At 36.0% G+C, this 24484-nt stretch overlaps 1 protein-coding gene across 2 annotated transcripts; it reads left to right on the forward strand.

The window, feature by feature from the left end:
- Nucleotides 1–22694, forward strand: LOC113230541 (exportin-2). 2 transcript variants are annotated; one of them, XM_026464534.1, is made up of 19 exons: nucleotides 1–85; nucleotides 989–1134; nucleotides 1823–2015; nucleotides 2257–2402; nucleotides 3301–3501; nucleotides 6322–6492; nucleotides 7026–7155; nucleotides 7566–7729; nucleotides 8093–8282; nucleotides 8801–8901; nucleotides 9605–9773; nucleotides 11560–11716; nucleotides 12024–12115; nucleotides 14798–15024; nucleotides 16218–16315; nucleotides 18338–18505; nucleotides 19854–20016; nucleotides 20467–20611; nucleotides 21800–22694. In XM_026464534.1, exons 1-19 carry the CDS (start codon nucleotides 1–3, stop codon nucleotides 21952–21954), a joined length of 2901 nt encoding a protein of 966 aa, XP_026320319.1. In that variant the 3' UTR covers nucleotides 21955–22694. The 2 variants fall into 2 exon arrangements, with proteins under 2 accessions (XP_026320319.1, XP_026320326.1); XM_026464541.1 differs by having other exon boundaries at nucleotides 7566–7722; nucleotides 8224–8282.
- The last annotated feature ends 1790 nt before the right edge of the window (nucleotides 22695–24484 follow it).

Here is a 24484-nt window from a genome sequence, read left to right on the forward strand (position 1 = left end):
ATGGAGGTGACCGACGATAATCTTGCTAGGCTTGCTAGCTACTTACAGCAAACGTTAAATCCAGACCCGAATATAAGAAGACCCGGTAAGTGGAAAAAATGCTAAGCTTAATGGTTTTCTTCACATTTATTATATCATTTGTCACATTACGGTTACATACTACAAAAAAAAGGCGAAATTTCTACATTTATAACACCATCAAATGATTAGTTTGTAAATTTAATTGATAACCTTAAAATGTAAATAATAATGTTAGAGAAACGAACTTTTTAAAAATTGCATCGAATATTGGGTATTCAGCAAATTCGACCGAATACCGATTTTTTAAAGTTTATTGAATTAAATAACTATTCGGCCGAATACCTAAACACAATAGAAAAATTACGAATACGAAAAGACAGTAAATTAGAATAATAATGCTGAACGTGCATAATATCTATTATCAAGTTTGATGATAGACAATTTTAAATAAATCTAAAAGATCAAATAAATGTTAACCAAGTTATTTGTTTAAGATATAATATGTACTTACAAAAAATAAGTATTTTATCAAATGAAGACTACCTGCCTATTATGTAGTATAGGCAATGACTTAATGAACGCTAACAAATTCAACCACATACTTATTATTTCCATATCAAAATAAACAAAGTTATTTGAGAGTTGATCAGACTGGAGTGACATAAACAATTATTTTCTTCATTGATATCATAAATTGAAAGTATAAACCTGGAAATGAATTTACTTTTTTTGTTTCTTTGTGCCAATTATGTGCATTAATGAGGAATATTTGGCATAGCGGCAGAGTGTACTATTAGTTGAAACATTGACTTTTATATCATGTAAGCGAGCTATAGGTCACATTGTATTAAACAGGACAGAATGAAACCTGTACTTACGGATAAAATTTTTTTAAACTTTTTATTACAAAACTTTTTTGTTTTATTTTTACAATTAAATTTTTTTATAAAAACTGTTTGCATTCCAGCTGAAAAGTTTCTAGAAGGAGTGGAAGTAAACCAGAACTATCCAATTCTATTACTGCATCTTATAGACAAGGATGGAGTGGATATTACTATCAGGATTGCAGCGGCCATTGCCTTCAAGAACTACATTAAGAGAAACTGGCCAGTGGTATGTTGATTGAAAAGCACATCAAGCTTTACACTTTTGTTTGATCACCTCTACTGCAACAGTACAAAATCTGTCAATGTGTAGCTTGATGTGCTGCTGTCATTACATAAACAGACTGGAAACAGATAGTGTTATGATATTGTGTTATTTTTAAGGGCATGGAAATAGGTACAGACAATACAAAAATATTCTGTCTATATGTCATTCAAAAGATGTTTGCACATAAACAACACAACAGTTTTGTCAGAAGCATTATAGGAGGTAGGAGATACAGAGGAAGACTTAGGGCGAGTGTCGCTAAGAAATTTGATGTGTCTGCTACAGAAAAGATTAGAATGGTCTTGTTCACGACAAGAACTTGTCGTGTCTGTTGTAGGCGAGGTTTTTTCTTGTCTGGTGCCGAGGCAGCATTTCACAGTTCGTGTGTAGGAACGACACGAATTCTTGCAAAGACCTGGCAACTTTTCTTAGTGTGGGTACCCCCTAAGACGAATTTTAAGATGAAATAAGGAAAGAAGATGACTGTCTCTTATCAGATACTCAAATACAGGGTGTTGAACGGAAATAGTTGGGGACTGACAAGAGTGTAGCACTTAAGTAATATCTATTTGACAAATTAAAAGACTGCATGAACATTTGATAAACATCAATGTTGCTGCAATGTATTTAAGTTGCATTCATTTTGTAGGAGGAAGACAGCACAGATAGAATCCACCCTCAAGATCGAGCAGCAATTAAGACTCTGATAGTGTCTTTAATGCTGAAGTCTCCTGAAGCCATTCAGCGGCAGTTCAGTGATGCTGTTTCCATAATTGGCAAGAGTGACTTTCCTGAGAAATGGCCCAGTCTCATACCAGAGATGGTTGAGAAATTTGCTACAGGTGTTTATTTATTTCTTTTTTACCAAAGTTTAGACCATCAGTGACAGCCACTAAAATCTTACAAGCTGCTGACTACATTTTGTAGATATTGCTAACTATTATTATGGCAGTATCCGATGCTGGAATGCTAAAAATTATAAAAAAAGAAATACAAAAGCAGTACACTAAACTATGAGTTTATTAACAGTAAATATCTTTTAAAGTACCAACAATCAGAAGTTCTAATGGTTTCCGTTTTCAGGTGATTTTCACGTGATCAACGGCATCCTGCGCACGGCACACTCGCTCTTCAAGCGCTACCGATACGAATTTAAATCGCAGAAGCTCTGGGAAGAAATAAAACACGTGCTCGACAACTTTGCTAAACCACTGACAGATCTCTTTGTAGTGAGTACAATTAATTTTTCTTTACATTCGAAAATGACAGTAAGACCCGTATTTGCAAATCCATCTCAAATACAGACTCAATATTGAGCTCATACTTTGTCAGGTGTCTTTTTTATCTAAAATTGATTAAGTCTTGTTAAGTGTACATCAGTGATTACGCATGATTTGAGAGTTGTTTAAACTCTATTTAACTCTTTGAGGTTGAGATTGTATCGTCCAAGATCCGGATGATTATAGTCTAAGAGAGCCCAAGATGCACTTTGAGATCTGAGTGACAGCTGATACGTACATAATTTTGAGATTTAATAATATGGGCTTATAAATATAACTTCATAAAATGTTTCCAAAAGAAAGAAAATAACATGAGCATTCAAATTATTTTTTTCTACTGTATTAAAAAAAAATTATAACCGTCAAGTTGCATAATAATCACTTACGTATTTTGATAACCGGCAATTTATCTCACCACCGCACTCCTTAATAAATTAGTCTTTCACCCCTGACGTTGGCAAAATCGTCGCGCAAAACGACGGAGCCATAGATACAAAAATTGAAGTTGAATATGGGCTTAGGAGTGCTGACCCCAATAAATAGCGAATAAGATAAACTCTTTGATATCTCTGAACTCCAGACTATCCCGCTCACAAATACCAGCATAAATAAATTTATTTAATTCAGAGAAAATAGTTTTCTAATGGATGCTACAGGAATTTTGGTATTGTCATCTGTTTAATCAGTCTGGACATTGTCATTAATGAGACTTAGTTCACCTAAAATAATTTCCCGTGAAGAAAAAATATACAAAATAGTATACTGGAATACCCTGGTTAGGACCAGATAACTGTAGTGATTACCTGGCCTCTATCTCTCACTTTGTTTATAAATTATTTGTTTTCAGGCAACCCTAGAGCTCCGCAATACGCATGCAGACAATCCGCAAGCATTAAAAGTGATTTACGGATCACTTGTACTAATCTGCAAAGTTTTCTATTCACTCAACTTCCAAGACTTGCCCGAGTACTTTGAGGACAACATGCCAATATGGATGCCCAATTTGCTCAACCTGCTACAAGTTAAAGTGCCTTGTTTGGAGTCTAATGTGAGTTGATTATATAGATACCTTTCTGACCTTTGATGTGTTCCATTGTCTATGAAATTGAAGATGAGAAGACATGTTTTGTAAGACAACTCTGGTTAGTAAAAATAACAATGGTCTGTTGGTTGTTTATACTCATTTCTTCTCGTTACCAATATGATGGATAAATATCCTTTATCGTTCTATCAAATTGCCTTAAAATTTCTTAGCAGTTAGCATTTCGACTGTGAACTGGCAACCGAGTACTATCTCAATTTTGACAACTTTACAGAATGAACAAAAAACTTGTTTGCGTCATTTATATAGCATCTGGTTTATTGAATAAAAATACGTGGTTTTTAAATATTTTTATTGCACATGTTTTTAAAAACAATGGAATTTCTTGCTAGGCTAAGGAAAATTGATATAGTACCAAGTGCCAGTTCACAGTCGATTTGCTTTGTGTACGAACAAAGTCCATTTTAATTATTAATGTATCGAACACTAAGAAAAATGCTTTCTATCCTGCAGAATTCGAACCAGCTAATAATTTTTACAAGCTCATGGAGTAATTTCCCCAAGAAATAGTTGAATATCATTATATTATATAGATATTCAATAAATTTAATAACAACACACTTCATAATAACACTATACAGTGTGCTGAGTAGCCGGCCTCTTTGTAGTCATTAAAAATTCTAAATACTGCTTAAAAATATTGATTATATTTTTTAAAACTATAACTATTATTATATTTGTGCACGACAGTGGATAGCGCGAAAATATCTGTGACTCCGACACGAATACGTGCTACTATGCCGCTTTTACCAGACCGTGCCTACACGCAGGACTGTTCGCCCGTACTCGGGTGAATTTTGCTTTCCGAATTTCATTGGCACTTTTTGAATGATTTTTGTAAAACCCATTTTTCTTTTGGTTTTAAGGTCTTAAACGTACAAATAAGTTCAAGAAATATCAATAATTATAAAATCACAGAAATACTTAAGTTAAATACAACAAAAAACGATATTTTAGGTCACACAAATGAGATTGCAGTAACACGAATGATTTTCTCATAAACATAAATGAGAAAGATGTCACAGTAATAAGAAATTATTAATACAACACACATTTCATTGTTGACAAAAGAACATTAAACAACATTTTTCATGTAACAAATATTTTAATATAACTTCTTGTATCAAAATCCTTCTCATCCGTGTAAGACCATCTATCTATATATCTATATGTAATTAATAAATAAATCCAAATAAGTATTTTGTTAATGTCATATAAACTTTGTTGTACATATATATAATATATCATCATCATGATCACCATTATCATCAGCATCATTACCATTCACATCATCATCACAATCATCGTCATCATCACTACAATTATCACCGTCATTATCACCACCACTGTCACCATCTAATTGTTATATTTCAAGTAAATGTTTGGCCTAAAGTAACACATTTTTGGAGGTTATCTGAAAACGACCCACTCGCGTGTATAAGACGCGGAACGCTTCCGAATCCGGCCCCTAGCGTCTATAGGTGCCGGTATCCACGAGTTACCCTTACCGGTGGTACTATTAAAATTCGATAATCAGAAATAAATCACTATTATTCTTGAACACAGTTGCAGTACAGTCATAATTCACATAGAATTTCAGTAAATCAACTTTCGTCATCCTAATCTAAAATGGCACTAATTTACTAACTTCTCTATACTAAGTCACTAAAGTCACTTTTATTTACACTTCACTGATTTACATTTTCTTCTTTTTTCTTCTAGTCACTTTCCGGTGCTCAATACTCAGTACGGACGCTCTGTTTGGACTCTTTTTATACCAAATCTTATTTATTTATCCCAATACCTCGAAAATTACATAAAAAGGGTTACGATTTTGTACTATCGTTTCTTTTTCCATAACTTTCTTATTTTTACACTTTTTGAACTGAAAGTTTGGCTAATTGTGCCTATTAGTGACCTCCACATTACCTAGTAACTTTAATAACTATAACTCTCATAATCTTAGATTAACTGTAACAAAAACACAAAATTTCGCAGTTTTTTTTAAAGGTTTTCCAGAGATTATAGTTAAGTCTTTGACAATTTCACTTAACAAATACTGTAGTTCTTTAGGTATTTAGTTTCTACATTAATAATAGTAATTTCTATTTTAATATATCTATTATTAATAAAGTTATTGACGAAAAACATAAAATAACATCGAAAATAAAAATTATCTAATTCTCGATTTCTTAATATTGCCCTCCCTTTCTAATAATTTGATTATCCCTTTCTAATTATTCTGAAACTTTCGATCACGTGATATTTGTTTACATTTTGTGAACTCTGATTGGTCGTTTAATATATAGTCTTATACACCAAATTATAAAAGAAAGAGAGGACAATAGCTTTCTTGCTTGTTTCATCGATAAAGTTAATACTAAGTGAGATAGCACGATTTGATACACTCTTATTCTATGAGAGTCTTTTGCTTTTTGCATTTCACTTTAGACACTGCATATGCACTAGATACTTGACTTCACAGCGGGTTACGTCGCGAACAATATTGGTTGCCGAACAATAGAATTGTGAATTAAAATCCCAATGTCCAATTATGTTTATACTTACCTAAGCGCCTTTAGCGGTAACTCTTAATAATAAATATTTCATCTAAAATAACATTGTAATGGCACTAGAGCCGTACAGCAGAAACAGACGTACATTCCTCACTTTTTGTACCTGCCCACTTACTATATTATCAGGGAATTTGCTACTATAGTGTTAATCATTTATAATTGATTAACTAGCCTGTTGTCCATTTTACAGGATGACGAAGAAACACCAGGAGTAATGGAGCAACTGCGTACGGAGGTATGCGAGTGCGCGGCGTTGTATGCTCTTAAGTATGAGGAGGAATTCGGGCCACACGCTCCTGGATTCGTCACAGCTGTTTGGACCGTGCTCTTGTCGACAGGGCCCCAGATTCGATATGACTCGGTAGGTACACTACCTTTCTCATCATTTCCCTTCTAATCCGGTGACTATAAGCTGTTTTTCATGAAGGTAATCCCAGGCGATTTTTATGGTTAACATTTCTATCCTGCATACAGTTATTGTATGCGTTATTTCTTCCTCAATGGTCTCTATTTCTAGGCAAAAATACCTTACCTTGAATTTTTCTCAAAGTATGTTGCAAATTTAGCCCATAGGATTTTTATAGGATACTGAATTCTTGTTTTTTAATTTGTGACTTTTAACAAATTAAAAGACAAAAATTCAGCTTTTTATAAAGTGAAATAACGAGTAAACCGTATTTTTAAAATTTTCGACAAAAAGTTCTATTAATGTTATGTCTCCTAATAATAAGCCAAATTTCGCTAAACTGCCTTAACAACGAATTTCGTGCTTTGAGAGTAAGTCCCGTGGTACAGTTTGAGAACATTAATTCAATTTTTTTTAATAAAATAAAAATACACATAACTGTACTTTCTTTCGTATACAATTCAATTAGATGTCAAATGATGTTTCAGCTGGTAGCTAATGCACTAACATTCCTCGCGAAAGTGGCTGAAAAGAACAGCTACAAGAGTCTGTTCGAAGACCCAGCCACTTTGAGCAGCATCTGCGAGAAGGTTGTCATTCCCAACATGGAATTTAGGGGTGAGTAAATATAGAGGAGATAAGGCCTGATAAAGAAGTTTAGAAGAGCTGCAAGAGACTTTACAATACAGAAGTAAATGCATTGATGAACTGATGTCTGGTCCAAATGTACGAGACAACTCAGATCTTATCGTAAGGGCCCGGGGCCCACTGACGGAACGGTTCGGAACTGCATCCTATAAGGGAATGTTATATTTTACAGGTCTCAGGAACTTTGTGAGATAACTTTAAAGAAAGTTGAGAGGGTTATACATTTTCGTAAATTTATACAGTGACGGTAGTGTAACAATGATAATCTAATATTACTCGAGACTACTTGGTACTTGGTGCAACGGGCTGGTATCCGCAACTCGACGACAAAGCGCCTATTTTGCGTGTGGTACTCGAGACTAATTTAAGTGTTAATTCAGAGTGCGACATGGAGTTGTTCGAGGACAATCCCGAGGAGTACGTGCGCAGAGACATCGAGGGCTCGGATGTTGATACGCGCAGGCGCGCCGCCTGCGACCTCGTCAAGACGTTGGCACAGCACTACGAGGACAAAATGATGAATATCTTCGGACAGTACGTCGAGGTAATTGCGAATCAGAGCAGATTTGTTATTACGGTTATTTTCGAATGAATGAAATATTCTTTACTGCACATGAAATTACAGTTAAAATACAATACAGTAACTTACTTATAAAGATAATAAGTTAATGTGCAACAAGAAGCCTTATTGCTATGTAGCAATTCCTTCCAGGTAACCTTTTCGAGTTAGTTAGTGTTCATTAGCTAAATTACAAGCCGTGGTGGCCTCTGAATCATATGTAAAAAAATATATATTATTATTATACATATATAAAGTAAGTTTTGCATTTCATGAGGTTACACCATTTTTACGCTGATAACTTCAATAGGTTATTACTTAATAGTTATTCGATATTTTTTTTGTTAGCTAATGCTGTCGAAGTACAGCGAAGCGGGGGCGAGTGCATGGCGCGGCAAGGACGCGGCTATGTACCTGGTGACGTCACTGGCGTCACGCGGCAGCACTATGGCCGCCGGCGTAACGCGCGCCTCACCACTCGTCGATCTCGCCCAGTTCGCTGCCAATCACGTCGTACCTGAACTGCAAAGACCCAATAGTAAGTACTTTACATATGGTATAAACATTTTTATTATTTTAATTATATCATATGACGGAATACGTGGTAAGCGACACGTCTGTCCATGGCAGTTGCAGTGCCATATTCTCTTATAACCTTTCGCGTTGCATTCTACTAACATTTAAAAACAGGAATAAACGCCTAATAATTTAATTAGTATTTTCACACCTGCCTATTTTCACAACTTTTTCGTTTTTCAGTCATTAATGGTTTTAACCGGTTTTTTAAAAAGGAGGAGGTTTTCAATTCGACTGTATTTTTTTTATGTATGTTACGCGATAACCCCGGCGTCGTTTGTGAACCGATTTTGGGGATTCTTTTTTTGTTGAAAAGAGGGTACCTCAGATGTGATCCCATTTAAATTTGAAGAAAATATTCCACCTCTAAGGGTGGCAAACTAGGGAATGAATGACTTTTGAGGTCGGTTTCCTAGTACTCTGTACTGTGTGAATATCGTTTCCGGTGTAAACAATCGACGTTTTTTATTATTTTTACAGTTACAGAGTTGCCAGTTTTAAAAGCCGACGCTATCAAATATCTTATGACATTCCGTTCGCTGCTTCCCAAAGAACTGCTCATCAATTCCTTGCCTTTATTGGTAAGTATTATTAGTCGAGTTCTTATGTTTTCGCGACTATTACACTGTGTCTGACTGGCAGTCATCCGTGACCATGGGACCGGTAAAGGGCTCGGAACGTAGGTTTCTTTGAAAAAACAATTATATGCGAATTACATCTGAAAATAGTTATTTGTCATGCAAGGCTGCAGTTGTTGTTTGACGCGAGTGCTTGTATTGCGACCTGAGCAAGCGAAGGAATCTAAGATTAGATAGAAACTAGAATCCTGAGCGTAGCGAGGGTTTCAAGACACGGGGCCCCAAACAACTTTTCACCTCACTATAGCGGGAAAAATGGTAGATGAAAGAAAAACAGTTGAACTATAACAAATCGGTTTTAATAAACAAAGTAAGTTATCGTTGTCAATTTAATGTCAACAATAATAAGAATAAAATATATCAACGGATTTGTGTTACATAAATAATGTACGACAAATCGCGTAGTCAACTACGCTCTTATGTGTCATAATTATTTTTTTTTTCATTGGAAGGAAAAAATTGGGTGCGCCTCAGTTCATCGTCAAGTTCAAATTTCAAAAACGCTTTTCTGCGCAGATTTCTATTGAGAAAGAAAGCCTTTCCAAGCTAGTGAGGTGAAATAAGAAATAATATTATTTCCTATGTGTAACAGTCGCTAAAACCTAAGAACTCGACTAATAATATTAGCTTGTGTAACTCCGTTCAGGTCCAACACATCGAGGGCAAAGGCGTAGTATGCACATATGCAGCTTGCTGCGTGGAGAAGCTGGTGGCTGGCGGCATGCTGCCCCGACCTGCGCTTGTACCGCACGCTGCACCGCTATTGGCCAAACTCTTCGCCTGCATCGAGGACCACAACGAGTACATCATGAAAGGTAATTAACTCCTGGGGCCATAACACACTATTATTATAAATTGTATACAACACAAAATGGGAATACTACGTGTTGGGCAGCTGAAACACGATCGCTGCTTTTTTTTAGCACTTCTCTGGTTAATTTACTCAATACAATATTGATCGAGATGAGTTTTGTTGCGTAACACGACTGCTCCCGCGCGTGCTTTATTGTTTCGTTATTGTACAAAAAGATAAACCAAATTCATTGACTTACAATTATATGGACGTCGGGTCCGCGCTAAAAAGTGTCCGCACTTGTAAGGCGCTAAAATCGTATACAGAGCGCGACACTCCGCTTTAGTCTTCATTTGTTCTACGGACAGCGCGATACTGCGATGACATAACAATTTAAATTTCGAATAGGTTGACTTGGGACATTTTTTTCGTGGTTTTTGTATTAGACCCGTCGTCCATTTATTTGTAAGTCAATGACCAAATTAGATACATAATATAAACTAGTGCCACCTATATATACCATTACAGATATAAATGGGACAGCTTAGTACCACTTGTACCATTCATGGTATAATTCAATGGTATAACAGGTCCGAAGGCTTTTTTATATGGTTTGGTAAAAAGGTATGAAATTAAGCCATTACGAAGAAAACTGAGTTAATACATACCATGACTTGGTAACTCAGGCACAAATATTTTTTTGTGAAACATTCCATTTACCTCTGATATCGGGAACTTTTTTGTCAATTTTCTCTTTCTCGTGTGGTATATTTGGAGAACGAATTATCTACTTTATTTTATAAATTAAGTAGTCAATCTCTTATTGCTGATCGGTCGAATCAGTACATTTGATATTCCGTGAACGTGGACCAATCTGTCTATACGTAGATATTGTCAAACTCTTTTTGGCCGTTAGATGCCGCTTACCGTTAACAGACAGTTCTAGATATCAGTCCGGTTACATAATAATTAGTTATTTGAGTTTCATTTTAATATGATTTTATTTCCGGACTTATAGTCTGTCTTTTTTGACGACGGAGTAAAATGAACTGTTCATTGCGTAAAAGTGATGCCTGCTGGCGAGCAGCTAGTGATTGCAATCGATAAATTTTCTATCAACTCTCGACTGAATATTGGTCACGCTTATGGAATAAATAGCCGAACTTGTTTGCTTTGAATAATCCTCAAGTCATTATTCATCCAATTACTGAGCACAAGTTCATTTAAATTTTTGAAAGTTTATACAATAATACACTGTATTTAGAACTATGTTTGTGAAAACTACAAAGAGGAGACATATTTCAAAATTTTTTCATTTCAATTCAATACAAGTAATCAAATCTTATTCTTGTTAAAATGTATATGAAAAAAAAATTATCTGATACTATGTAGTAGGCCAACTGTCAGAATAAGAATAAAGAAGGCAATAACGCAATTAGTAATCATTACAACGTCGTTACGTTCACAATTCAGCCATTTTTGGCAAAATGTTATCTTCTTTCACAATCTATCGATAAAACTATCGACAACAACTACATAACTATTTAAAATTTTATGAAAACTGGCAACCCTACAAATGTCATTTTACTCGGTCTTCAAAAAAGACAGATTATGTTCAGGCCCTTAGTATAACTTGAAAAATCGAATGAATTTATTTTATTCAAACTTGTAATTATGACGTTTGAAGACGCTAATCAATTATTTTAACAATAATTTCGCCAGTGCTCTTTAACAATGTCTCTTAATTATTTGAATTTATTAATAATTTGAACGTGAATAATAAAATAATTTAATTAATATGTCTGTAGCCATTCTGCGCACATTGGCGTGTCTACAAGAAGACGGGCTATCGTACTTAGGCGATGCGCTGCCCAAGTTGGCCCAAATGTTGGCCGCAGTTGCCAAGAATCCATCCAAACCACACTTCAACCATTACCTTTTCGAGACCCTGTCGCTTTCTGTATCGTAAGTATTCCAAATGGTTTTTAATAATTTTAACTTTTTTTAGAAGTAATAAATATAAAGTATTATATTAGACAACATCACATACGTTGATACTTCATTGACCCGCTCGAGGATCGAAGGGAGACCGTAGAGATGGCGACACCATGAAAACCGGTGTGCAAGTCACTCTACCACGGAGGCCGTCAAGTAGTAATAATGGAACAAAAGTTGTTGTTCATGATGCAAGTAATATAGTCCTGAGAGGTTGTTATTGTTTTACGAATAAACGGTATGTGCAATGGACTTCACTTTTATTTTTCTTTCCCAGATTGGTGACGAAATCAAATCCAAACGCCATCACGGCATTCGAAGATGCCCTATTCCCAATCTTCCAGGAGATTCTACAGAATGATGTTCAAGGTACTGTACTGTAGGTTGAAGGTACTTATCTGCCCTGATAAGCCGAAAAGCGCTATCTCAATCGGAGTAAGTTTTGAGAAAATCGACTTTTTGTAAATTGCATTTTATGTAATTGTATTGTATTTAAAAATACTTCTTAGTGGTTTTTTAAATGTTTTAAGTTAGATAGCGCTATTTCTATTATACCATTAGATGCGAAATTTTTATAGCTATTGAATGGCATAAAAAAAACTAAAAAGGCGTAACTCAGAGATAGCGCCTTTCGGCTTAGCAGGGCAGTTATGACATCATTGCAAATCATCAAGTAGGCCACAGAAGCGTTATTTCTTAGTGTTTATTACTGCCATGTTACTATGTCTGGTGACGTCATTATGTGCTACACAAAAATGGATCTTACTGATCTCACAGGTAAAGACTGTGTCATAAATGGATTGATATAATAACTCGACCCGGTACAGCGTGGACGCAGGTGCAAGCCCTGTCGGGTCGAAGTAGTTTTTCTTTGGGTTGTTTGTATTTTATTTTTATAACTTAGACTTTAGAACAAGTCGTGCGCCTGATGGTAAGCTACACGCCATCCCACAACGGTTGCAGTGCCACTCAGAGCTTTAAATCGCAAAGATCTGAAGGGCAGTACCACTGCGCCCGTCAACCTGAGACATAAGTTGATAAGTCCGAAGTGCCTTTAATTTCACCAGCACCCTTTACCTGTCAAAACCGGAACGCAGTAATGACATTATTGTTTGGCGGCAGAAATAGGTAACGTGGCAGTACTTTCCTGGACGAACTCTTTCACAAGGAGCTCTACTGCTACTAAATTATAATATATGCTGCTATTAATAATTGTAACAAACTAGTGCAGTTATTTCATAAAAAATAATAATAATAATAATAATAATAACTTTTTATTTCGAGTAACAATAGACTCACTTGTTAGTACATACATGTGAACTTAATCTAAAATTAGTAAAACTTAAAATTAAAAAATTAAAATTGAATTTAAATTAAAATGAAATTAAAATTGAATTTAAATGAAAATTGAAGTTAAATTAAAATTGAAAATAAATTAAAATTGAAATAAAATTAATATTGAAATAAAATTAAAATTAAAATTGAACTTAAATTAAAATCTGATTACATGCTTGGGAGCATGTAACCCGCAGCAATGCCTAATATAGGGGCAGTCATCCCTGTCCCCTATGACACGGAGAGCGGAGTTGGGGCTGGCCCGCACGCGGCGCACCAGGGACGCACACCTCTTGCGCACAGTGGCGTCCATGCCGTCCACGCGCGCGTCGGCGAACATCCCTGATGCGCTACAGAAGCGGGGCAGCCCCATCAACACCCGGAACGCGTTATTGTATTGAGTCCGTAGGGCCCTGTAGGCCCGGTTCGTAAACTCTCGCCACAGACTACAGGTATAAAAGGAGGTACAGTACGCTCTAAAGAGCGTTACTTTTACCTCTCCCGAACACCTTGCGAATCTGCGTGCGATCATATTCGCCCTGACCGACAGAGCCCTACGTTCCCTTTCCATGTCCTTATTGTCATTGAGATCAGGCGTAAGTATATGCCCTAGATATTTAAATTGATTTACCCTCTGAAGGTCTATACCATTAAGTTTGATTTGAGGTAGCTCAGAGTTATACTTACGCCCGTTCCCAAATACCATGTATTGGCTTTTACGTGTATTATATTTAAGTCCGTGGTCTATCGCATACCCCTCACACACTTTTAATAAATTACGCATACCGCAGATTGATGCACTCAGCAGCACCATATCATCCGCATAACTAATATTATTTAGGCACACTCTATCTATATGGCATCCGATACGCATGCTGCTGAGGGCCTCGATCAGTCCATTGACGTATACGTTAAATAAGCTAGGGGAGCTCAATCCGCCCTGCCTAACACCGCATTCGAGCTTATAAGGGTCCGACATCCTTCCCGCCCATCTAACGTAGTTGATCTGATTTCCATACCAGTATTTAAAAATCTTGACTACTTAAAAACTTGAAAATGTATGACAATTAATTTTTTAATTGAATGTCAGGATGTTCCACCACTATGATACTCAATTATGTTTTTGTGAAATTACTCCACGAGTTTGTTATAATTATTAAACAAAGATTTATTTAATAATTATAATTATTAATGAAAGAAGAACACAGGAAAATGCACGGCAATCCGGTTGGATTCGAACCAACGTCTCCCAGCAAACTGTGCCAGACGCTATACCAACTAACTAGCCATGCTTAGTATACCAATTGAGGAGCGTCGGAACAAAAATGTATACGTTACATTGAGATTTGTTCTACTTTTTTAATGCCAAATAGTTGTTTTTATTAATTTCTACGTATAAGTTATCCAACCTGAACATCAAACACATTGCGACAAATCCCTTCAATGAGAATACATAAAATTAGAATTGAAATTAATCTAATTTATCGGTTTTTGTCCCAAAGCTCCTCAATTAGCTGTCATAGCGTCTGGCACGGTTTGCTGGAAGACGTTGGTTCGAATCCAACGGGATCGAAGTGAATTGTTTCTAAGTGTTCGATCTTCGTTTAATAAATATACGACTTGTTTGTTTTTCTTATTAAAAACTTTTGCTGACCTTCTTTTACGACTCGGTGTCGATAATCCCCTTACAATATACATATTATTGTCTGTTTGCAGAATTCATGCCGTATGTATTCCAAATGCTATCGCTGCTTCTGGAAATGCGAGGGGCGATGGCGTCTATGGGCGCAGCGGGAGGCGACTCAGATGCATATGGGGCGCTTCTGCCCTGTCTCGTGGCGCCCCCACTCTGGGAGCGCCCCGCCAATGTACGCCCTCTCGTTAGGCTGCTCTGCGCTTTTGTCGCCTCCAGGAGCGCACTCATTATTAGGACTAACAAATTGGTATGTATAACTTTATAGAATAGGAAATTACGCTGTAGTTCAAAAATACTAATTTTAATTTTTAATTGTGATAGGAAATATATAATTCCCATTTTTGAAGGGAATAGATTTAGTAGCAGTCGAGGTCTTTGTGAAAGAGTTCGTCCATTGAAGTATTGCCACATTACCTATTTCTGCTGCATAGCAGTAGTGTGAGCATTACTGCGTTTCGGTTTTGAAGGGTACGGGTGCTGGAGAATTTAAAGCTCTGGTGTACTGTGTACGAGTGGTACTGCAACTTTTATGGGCAGGCGTGTCGCTTACCATCAGGCGCAGGACTTGTTCGTCCCGTCACTTAGTTACTATATTTAAAAAAAATCGTAATACCAAGTGACGAACGAACGAGTCGTACGCCTGATGGTAAGCGACACGCCTGTCCATGGCAGTTGCAGTGCAACTCTACAAAGGGTCACTACCACTGCGCCTGTCGCCCTGAGACATAAATTGACAAGTCCCATGCAGGCATATAATTTCACCAATACTCTTCAAATCCGTAACACACTAATGCTCACATTACTGTTTAGAGCAGAAATAGGTCAGATGGTAATACTTCCCTTTCACACGACGCTCTACTCTACGATTCAGGTAGGGGACATAAAACATGCTTTACTGTGGGAACCCCTTCGGAATGACAAAAATGTCTTAATTAGTAGTGATCAACTTTGAATTTTTCGTCTAGATTGTCAGTAGCCTCTTTGAGAGATGGAGAGGTCTATGGCCGTAATTTCAAAGTTAGGCTAAGAGTGCTAGAAGACTTTACATGTGTAGAATTTTGAACATTGTGCTTTATGCTGGAAAAGTGAAAACTTGTCGAGGATTCATTATTTCGGTCACTTAAAAAGTATGCTGACGTGCAAATTATGGTTTCTATGCACGCGTTATACATTGTCAGTGGTTTTACAACAATGATTCAGGTTCATTTATTTCTGAAATGTAATATTACAGTATAAATTGCACTACATGTCAAAATACAAGAAATTATATTGAGATCGGTAAACAAAAATGAAAATAAAAAATGAAATATACACAACAATTATAAAATTACTAATTTATTAATAATTAAACCTAAGAACTCAATAATATTGTTGTCATTAAATTACATCAAATATCATTATTTCGCAAAAATGTTGTTACATTTTCTGATTTGGTTACAGAATGCAATGTTGGGTGTGTTCCAAAAATTGATTGCCTCCAAAACGAATGATCATGAAGGATTTTACCTCATACAGACCATGCTCTACAAATTCGGAGAGTGAGTACAATCTATTTTAATTTTTTACTTTATATTTATTGTAATCAAACTATAAATGTTTATTACTCCAATGGATACAGAAAAATATAACCTACATCCTCCCCAATTTTTTAATTCTGTCGACATAATCGATAGAGTTGCAAGAATTGGAGAGGATGTGCGTTATATTTTTCTGTATCCAATGGAGCAATGAACATTTTCGACGTAACTTCAATTTAGCCATTCTTCCATGAGGCGTGTGACATATACATTTACGTATTTTTGTTAGCACACTTTTCAATCTTCTCGGGTAAATGATGTTTCACGGTATACATTTAGGGTATAAATATGGTCTTGTTGTTGGGGAATTAATAACACTATAATATTCCACGTGGAAACCGTTAATTATTATGACTCCATTAATTACATTTTTAACCGACTTCAAAAACAAGGAGGAGGTGCTTAATGCGACTGTTTGTTTTATGTATGTAATGTTATGCGATAACGGCATGTGTGAACCGATTTTGATGATTCCTTTTTATTAGAGAGAGGGTGCCTTAGTATTGGTTCCATTTAAATTTGTAGAAAATATTCCACCTCTAAGGTGGCAAACTAGGGGATGAATCCAGTTTCGCGCACTATCCGGTAACCAATTTCAATAAAACTTTGCAAATAGATGTTATTCTATGAACATTTGAGGTCTTTTTTTTAATGAAAAAGTTATTTATTATACACGAGTTATGCAGATGACGATGAGGGAACAACTGGTAGTGTGCGAAGCGCATACCAATACAAAGCCTGAAAATGCTTATAATGTTAAATGTGTCCCTACATACAGTATACTAGCTGGTGGCCGCGACTTAGTCTACGTAGAGGAAGTACTTCGTATATCCTACTGTACTATATTCATTTTTATAGTTTTATTGGTTCTCCATACAAACTATCATCCCTTTTAAGATTTATATGTGTTACAAAAAGCAGTCTATGTGTTCTCCTATATTAGGTTCCATATATCTCTACCAAAATTCGTTCAGAGGTTTAGGCGTGAAAACGTAACGGACAGTTACTTTCCATTTATAATATTGGTTTAGATTTTTCAGTAGTAGAATTCAAATCCAACCGAATCGAATGAATTTTCGAGTTCGAATTACAATTCTGTGGCTCTAGTGAAAAGGGGTACAAGTAAAAAAAGCCAACTTTGCAAGGAGATTCGAAAAACAGTTAAAGCTTAATATGGTATTAAGTGTTTGCGTTTCCTTGCAAAGTTGGCTTTTTTACTTGTACCCCTTTTCACAAGAGCCAAGAATTGTATCGATATCTCTAGTCAGTGATGGTAGCTGTAAAGGTACCTCTCTGAGTGAAGAAATAAATATCTAAATAAGTTTATTTTTTAGAAATAAATTTCTAGAAAAAGGCTAAAAAGTCAAAACCAAATAAAAAGATCCGATTACAAGCACAGAAAAATTCGTGAGGTCCGCTGGTTCATTCCGTGGCTTAGTTGCCTGACACAGTTTGCTAGTAGACGTCGGTTTGAGTCCGGCCGGATCGGAGGAATTGTTTCTAAGTGTTCGATCTTCCTATTAATAATTATAACAAACTAGTGGAGTAATTTCACAAAAAATAATTGAATATCATAGTGGTAAAACTTTCTGACATTGAATAAAAACTAAATAAAAATTCTCACAGATGGCGCTACGGCAAAAAAATAGTTAAAAACCAAAAATAAAGATCTGCAACAAGCACGTGGAAAAATTCGTAAGCTCTGCTGGTTCGTTCCGTGGCTTAATTGGCAGAAAATCTGGCACGGATTGCCTGAGAGTGCTGGTTAGAATCCAGCCGGATCGAATGAATTTTGCTTAGTGTTTGATCTTTGTTATAATAATTATAACAAACTAGTGGAGCAATTTCACAAAATGAAATTTAATATCATGATAGTAAAACATCGTGATATTGAATAAATAAAAAAATCTACAAAAACACTTTTTTTTTAACATTAAAGTGATAATTCTGTTTTTGCAACTTGGATATTGGTAAACTTGACAGGTCAGTGATGTCTCCGTATACAAAGCAAATAATAACGCTGCTGTTTCAACGCTTGTCGTCGTCTAAGACGACCAAGTACGTGCGCGGGCTGATCGCGTTCCTCGGCTTCTACGCGGCGCACTTCGGCGCTGACTCACTCGTCGAGCTCGTCGACTCCGTACAGGCCAAGTTAGTACTTACATTGGACTTTGTTATGTTTAATTTCATCAATAAATCAACATTACTTTATTTGTCAAGAAAACGATACAAATTATTTAAAAAAAAATAATTTAAGCGATCTATGACTAAGTTACAGAGGACTGAAGTCCATAACCCTCGCTGATATTTTATCAAAACCCAATGGTTAAGATCACACGAATAATTATCAAACATGTACGCTTACTATCGCGCGCGCATTCGGGCATACACTTACACAAGAGCACAAACGCGCAATTACGCTTATACACGACCACACATACATATTTACTCACATACGAGAACACGCACGCACATACGCTGACATATGAGGACATACGCGCACATATTTTCACACGCACACGAACACTCGCGCACGCGCCCATTCGTTCATACACACACGCAAGTACGTACAGTTTAGTAATGGCAGCTTCGATTTGACACAGCTCTAAATGTTTTTATTAACAATGTGTTTCGTGTATTTCGCTAAAAATACATTTTATTTTAACTGCATTTTAACTGTCTCCGTGGTGGGTTACCAATACGGACTGCCACGCAGAGGTCCCAGGTTCGATTCCCGGGCCGGGAGGAATATTTGTATGGCCTATATTTGTTTATCTCGTGAGTTTGGGTGTAATTTGTGGTTGTCTATGTGTGTGTCAATGGCACCCGCGACTCAGGGTTTCCCTAGTGCGGGGCTGTGTTGAGTGTGTTATTATAATTATTTTTTGAAGATCATCATTATCAAGATAAATAATGTGTTAATAGCACCTCATTGGCTAGTTTCTTGGCACTAAACACTTTATATCAAGTTCTTAGGTTTTCGCTTTACACCTATATTCCAGCCAAATTCGATGTAGAATGCTTAATAATATTCATTATTCAAGTCTTCAAGATTTAGTATTATTCATAACCTAGTTGAATTCCAGGGGAAAATATGACATTGTGGTAACTGTGAAAGAGTCTGAGATGAAAACCCTAAAAATAGTATGTTTTTGTTTGTTGACATTTATTCTACATCGAATTTGGCTAGAATATAGAGACCATGACCCCTGTGATATTACGGATCGTCATTTCCTGGAATCGGATGTGGAGCTCAAACGCTCTTACGGGTCACATGGTCACCCGTGATTTACGTTGACACCCTCTATTACGTTTTCCATCATGTGGGTACCAAGTGGTGACTACTTTACTCCATTTTGCCGGCCCACGTAACAGCTATTTAGTTTTAAATCAAATACTTTCATTCCTTGTAGGATACTTATGTCACTAAATTAAGCATTCATATCAATAGACGTTATGCAGTTGAGCGTAAGGAAATAAATAAAATGTTCTTTGGCAGCATGTTCGCGATGTACTGCGAGCGCGTGTTGATCCCCGACCTGCAGAAGGTGAGCGGAACTCTGGAACGGAAGGCGGCGGCACTGGGTTGCGTCAAGCTGCTGTGCGATTGCTCGCACTTCCGTCAAGGGAACCTTGCGCCTCTCTGGCCCAGGCTCATGCAGGTACACGCACCTCCTCATAATGCTATTCCATAGGCTCCCAAACTTTTTAGCTCATCGCCCAATTAGGCAAGATAAAAACTCCTACCACTTTCAATTTCAACGCCTACCACTACAAAAGATAATTGAAAACACGTATTTTTTATATTAACGTAACTCAAAAATACACAAAGAAATATATTTGTAGTGTAATCTATGGAAATTTCGTCGCCCTGTAAGATACCTTTACTGCTACCAGCCTCGGCTAGCGATGTCGCTATTGATTGTATTTAAATTTTTATTGAATTGGTATTCAATTATTTTTATGTGAAATTACTCCCCTAGTTTGTTATAATTAATACAAAGATCGAACACTCAGAAAAAATTCCTTCGATCCGGCCGGATTCGAACCGACGTCTTCTAGCATACCGTACCAGACGCTGAAGCGGAGGTTTGATTATGAACAATTTGCAGGCGCTAATCTCGCTGTTCGAACTGCCGATTGACGAGACGTCTCTTCCTGACGATCATTTCATAGAAGTGGACGATACTCCAGGGTACCAAGCACAGTATTCCCACCTCACCTGCGCCAAGGGCATTTCCAACGACCCCCTTGCCAGTAAGTATCACCGAAGTACCATTTTCTAATTGAAAATTAAACTGTTTTATCGGATATAAATCGAGTACAAATTTTTTTTTTCAAACAAACTAACGTTTCGGGCCCTTTACATCCATCTCTGCCGCCGTTTGAACTAACGGCGGCAGAGATGGATGTATAAGATGGAAGTATCGAGTATACAACCAGAAATAGACACGAAATAAAGGCCATACATTCCTGGTAACTCATCAGTGATACATCACTTATAAATATCAATTCTCGTTTGCACTGAAATATAGACAGCGCCCACAACTGACCTGTGTGTATGTCTCCGTATAATCCAAAAATATTCTGTAGTTATTGTAAGAAAGATAATATCTCTAGCGTGCTGTTCCATTTAATGGTGTGGGGAAAAACAGCAACACATCTAATTACAAAACAAACTGAATCATATTTCGTCGGTAATTATATATGTAATTTTGCAATTTTCGTTTATTATAGCAAAGCTCAAGTTAACTGATCGAATTGAATTGAAGCAATTGACGACACTGACACGAATTGTTTCAAATCTCTATATCTGGTTATATACTCGATGGATGGAAGTATAAGAGTTGATTTGTGATAAACTGTTGTCCACATAGGAAAAAATAAAAATAGTGACAGATCGGCAAGTTGTTACTAATCACGGCAGTATACAACAACATATATATTTTTTTAATTTAATAGTACATTGTACAGGAAAAATACAGCAAGTCACAATGAATACAAAGAAATTAAAACAAAAGGTTCTGCTTATTTCTAATAGAAATTTCTTCCTGCAGACCTAAATACAGGACATTATAACTAAAGGAACTATTATACTATAAATATATTTTTTTAAATATGTCACATTCAATTCAATTTCAACTAACAGCGGCGGCGGCAGATCTGCCGATCGAAGGAAGATTTCTTTGTGACTTTGCCTGTGAGAGAATTTACAATTTATAATATTATAATTTATTTATAATTATTATTAAAAAAATTAAATTCAGGTATCCTTAACAAAGTAACACACAACTCGCGTATTTAAGTCCAATTTTTGCTGGACATGTTTCGAAACAGTCCGTGGTCCTTAAACATGAGATTCCGCGGCGTGAGTTATCCGTTATAGTTAGTATGTCGTGAGTCTCGTTTTAGTTACTATTGAATAGAATTCCTTTTTGTTACAAGGTATCGAAGACCCCAAACGCTACCTAGCGGAGAGTCTAGGCAATATGGCGAGATCTACCCCGGGATTGCTACCCCCTCGACTGGAGGCGCTGGAAGAGCAATACCGCAATGTTCTATTCCAATATCTTAACGTCTATAGTGTGCAGATATGCTGAAACACTGTGAGTTACAGTATATGTATGGGTAGGCCGGAATTATTACGAATCTTAAAGATTTTCGTTTATTTTAGAAGATACAAAATGTACATTCAATTAGCTCCGTAAGTAGTGGGTTTGCGTTTTAGAGCTCCTTAATGTATCGCGAACACCACGTCGAGCTTTATACTTTAGATTTTGATATAGAGTTCAATTTAAATAATGAGTATAAAGGGAATCGTGCCGTTATTTATACTTGAAATGAAAAAAAAAAAATCAACAAAATATCCATAGAATACAAAAATATCTTGGTTCTTATTATAGGGTGAATGGATTTTTTAATAATTATTACGTGACGGGACGAACAGTTGCAGTGCTTGTTACTCAGAGCTTTAAATATCCTATAACTAGTCACCTATAACTTTACTTCAAAACCGCAACGCAGCAATATCATATTACTGCTTAGCGACAGAAATATGTACGGCGGTTGTACTTCCCTAGACGAACTCTACCACAAGGAACTCTGCTACCTGCTTACTTATGGACATTGCAATTACAGTCTTTCATATTGTACAAATTAGGTATTGAAAACGTTCTAATGTAATTTTGGCCTACCTATTTTGGCACCTAGTCCTGTAACTTGAAACGCAAGTTTTAATTGTCATATCTTATAAATTTCCGAAGTCCATATCGTCTATTTAAAGGTAAAACCACATGAGTGACATTTTCCACAAAATATCTTTAATTTATACAGCTATGGTAAGAAAATCCTATCTTTCTGCAGGTGAAACTCAATAGCTATAAACTCGGTAAGAGTTTTATCTGCAGAAAGATTGTGAGTTTTTTACAACAGGTACATAATATGGAGATTTTTTATGGAAAATGTCCTTATGTAGTTTTACCTTTAAGCAGACGATATGTTGTTAATGCTGAAGCTCAGAATGTGTTTCGGAAGTGTGTAGTTTTTTTAATGTCATTCAGAATATCAGACTGAGTTACAAGTTGCATGGTTAGGGGATAGCGCGAGTGAGTTTATGGTTTTGCTTGTTCGCGTCTACCGTTATGCAGTCCAGCCCTGAAAGGGTCTACTAGATTTTTATGTTCCGATTTGAATTATTGATTTGCAGTTCGGAATAAATCGAGCCATTACCGCCAGCAGCGTAAGTGACAAAAGACAAATTTTACAAGACAGAGTTTTTTAAATATTTTTACATATGAATGTGATACTAAATTGTATTTCTATAATAACATAACGAATTTCGTAACAGATTGTGTAACAGCAAACATTTTTAAAATACAGTGGATGTTAGGCCTTTTTTGGCGCTTACATTATTTTTGCTATCTGTATTTGAAGTTTTTTGAGGCGTGTAAGTTAACACTTGCGAATAATAATATCCAACAAAGTGCAACACGTTATTTGCCACTTTGTTTACACTAAACGACGAAATAGTGATGTACTATGTCAGTTGCGATTGTAAGTGCGTTCGCTTACGTTATAATTTTTTATACTCCGTCCAACCATTTGTTTAACTTTTGACATATGCATGCATCCGAAGTTCCGTATTTACATACAACCATAGACGAAAAATGCTATACTTCCAGAACTTTTGTTTTTTTAATTTTAGTGAAGCGACGTGCTCTTCACCTCCGATTTTTATCGAGCCAACAGATTATGTAACCAAAATTATTCAAGTTGATAAATTTGGGTAACTGTCTAATAAATTATAATGAAATGAAATAAGTTATAAATGATTATAATAAATTCTTATTGTTTATTACAATGAATCTTCGGATTCTTCTCCATATGAACGGTAGTCAATGTTTAAATTCTCATTTACATTAATTATTAATTTTAGAGTACACAAATTGTTAAACGCAATATTAGGATCCATTTGCGATTAAAACTTCTTCATAAATAAAATCGATTGTTATAAAAAATCGAATCGGAAACGCATTAGAACATCACTATTGATTAGAATTCGAGTTATCAAAAATTAAATAAATGGTTGGACGGAGTATAATATTGATTCTGTCAGTTACACTAAAATATAAAAAAAAACTGACCACCGATAAACTTAACTTTTGCTATGATTTCTATTTGATGTAATTTTCACAGAAAATGTCGACGCGTCCTTGTCCGGTATAGTTTAAAATATCATTTGCAATAAAAACGCTGTTTAGGTAAAAATGTAGCTTACGATAAGTCGGCGGTCATGGGTCGAAATAATCTTATTAATGTTTCGTATAATCCTGTATCGTTGTTGTTTGTGTGATGAATGACTATCATCCAATTGATGAAAAGATAATCGGAAGCATTTTTTTAAGAAAGAATCGAAAATGCAAACACAATTTTTTGTGCATTCTTGTTTGGTATTATTTTGTGATTGCTGCTTGAATTTGATGATCGATTATGGTCCCTTTGAGTTGTATGCGCTTTATCATTGCTGTGTAAATTGATTTAGTACTACTTCTTACACCCTTTGTGTAAGAAGGCTACATCTGCAAAACAACACTTTAAAGGATAGATACTTGAAGATTCTACTAACGAAAT

This window comes from Hyposmocoma kahamanoa, unplaced genomic scaffold (genome assembly GCF_003589595.1).
Source record: "Hyposmocoma kahamanoa isolate Upper Pololo Valley unplaced genomic scaffold, ASM358959v1 101, whole genome shotgun sequence".
Taxonomy (NCBI): domain Eukaryota; kingdom Metazoa; phylum Arthropoda; class Insecta; order Lepidoptera; family Cosmopterigidae; genus Hyposmocoma; species Hyposmocoma kahamanoa.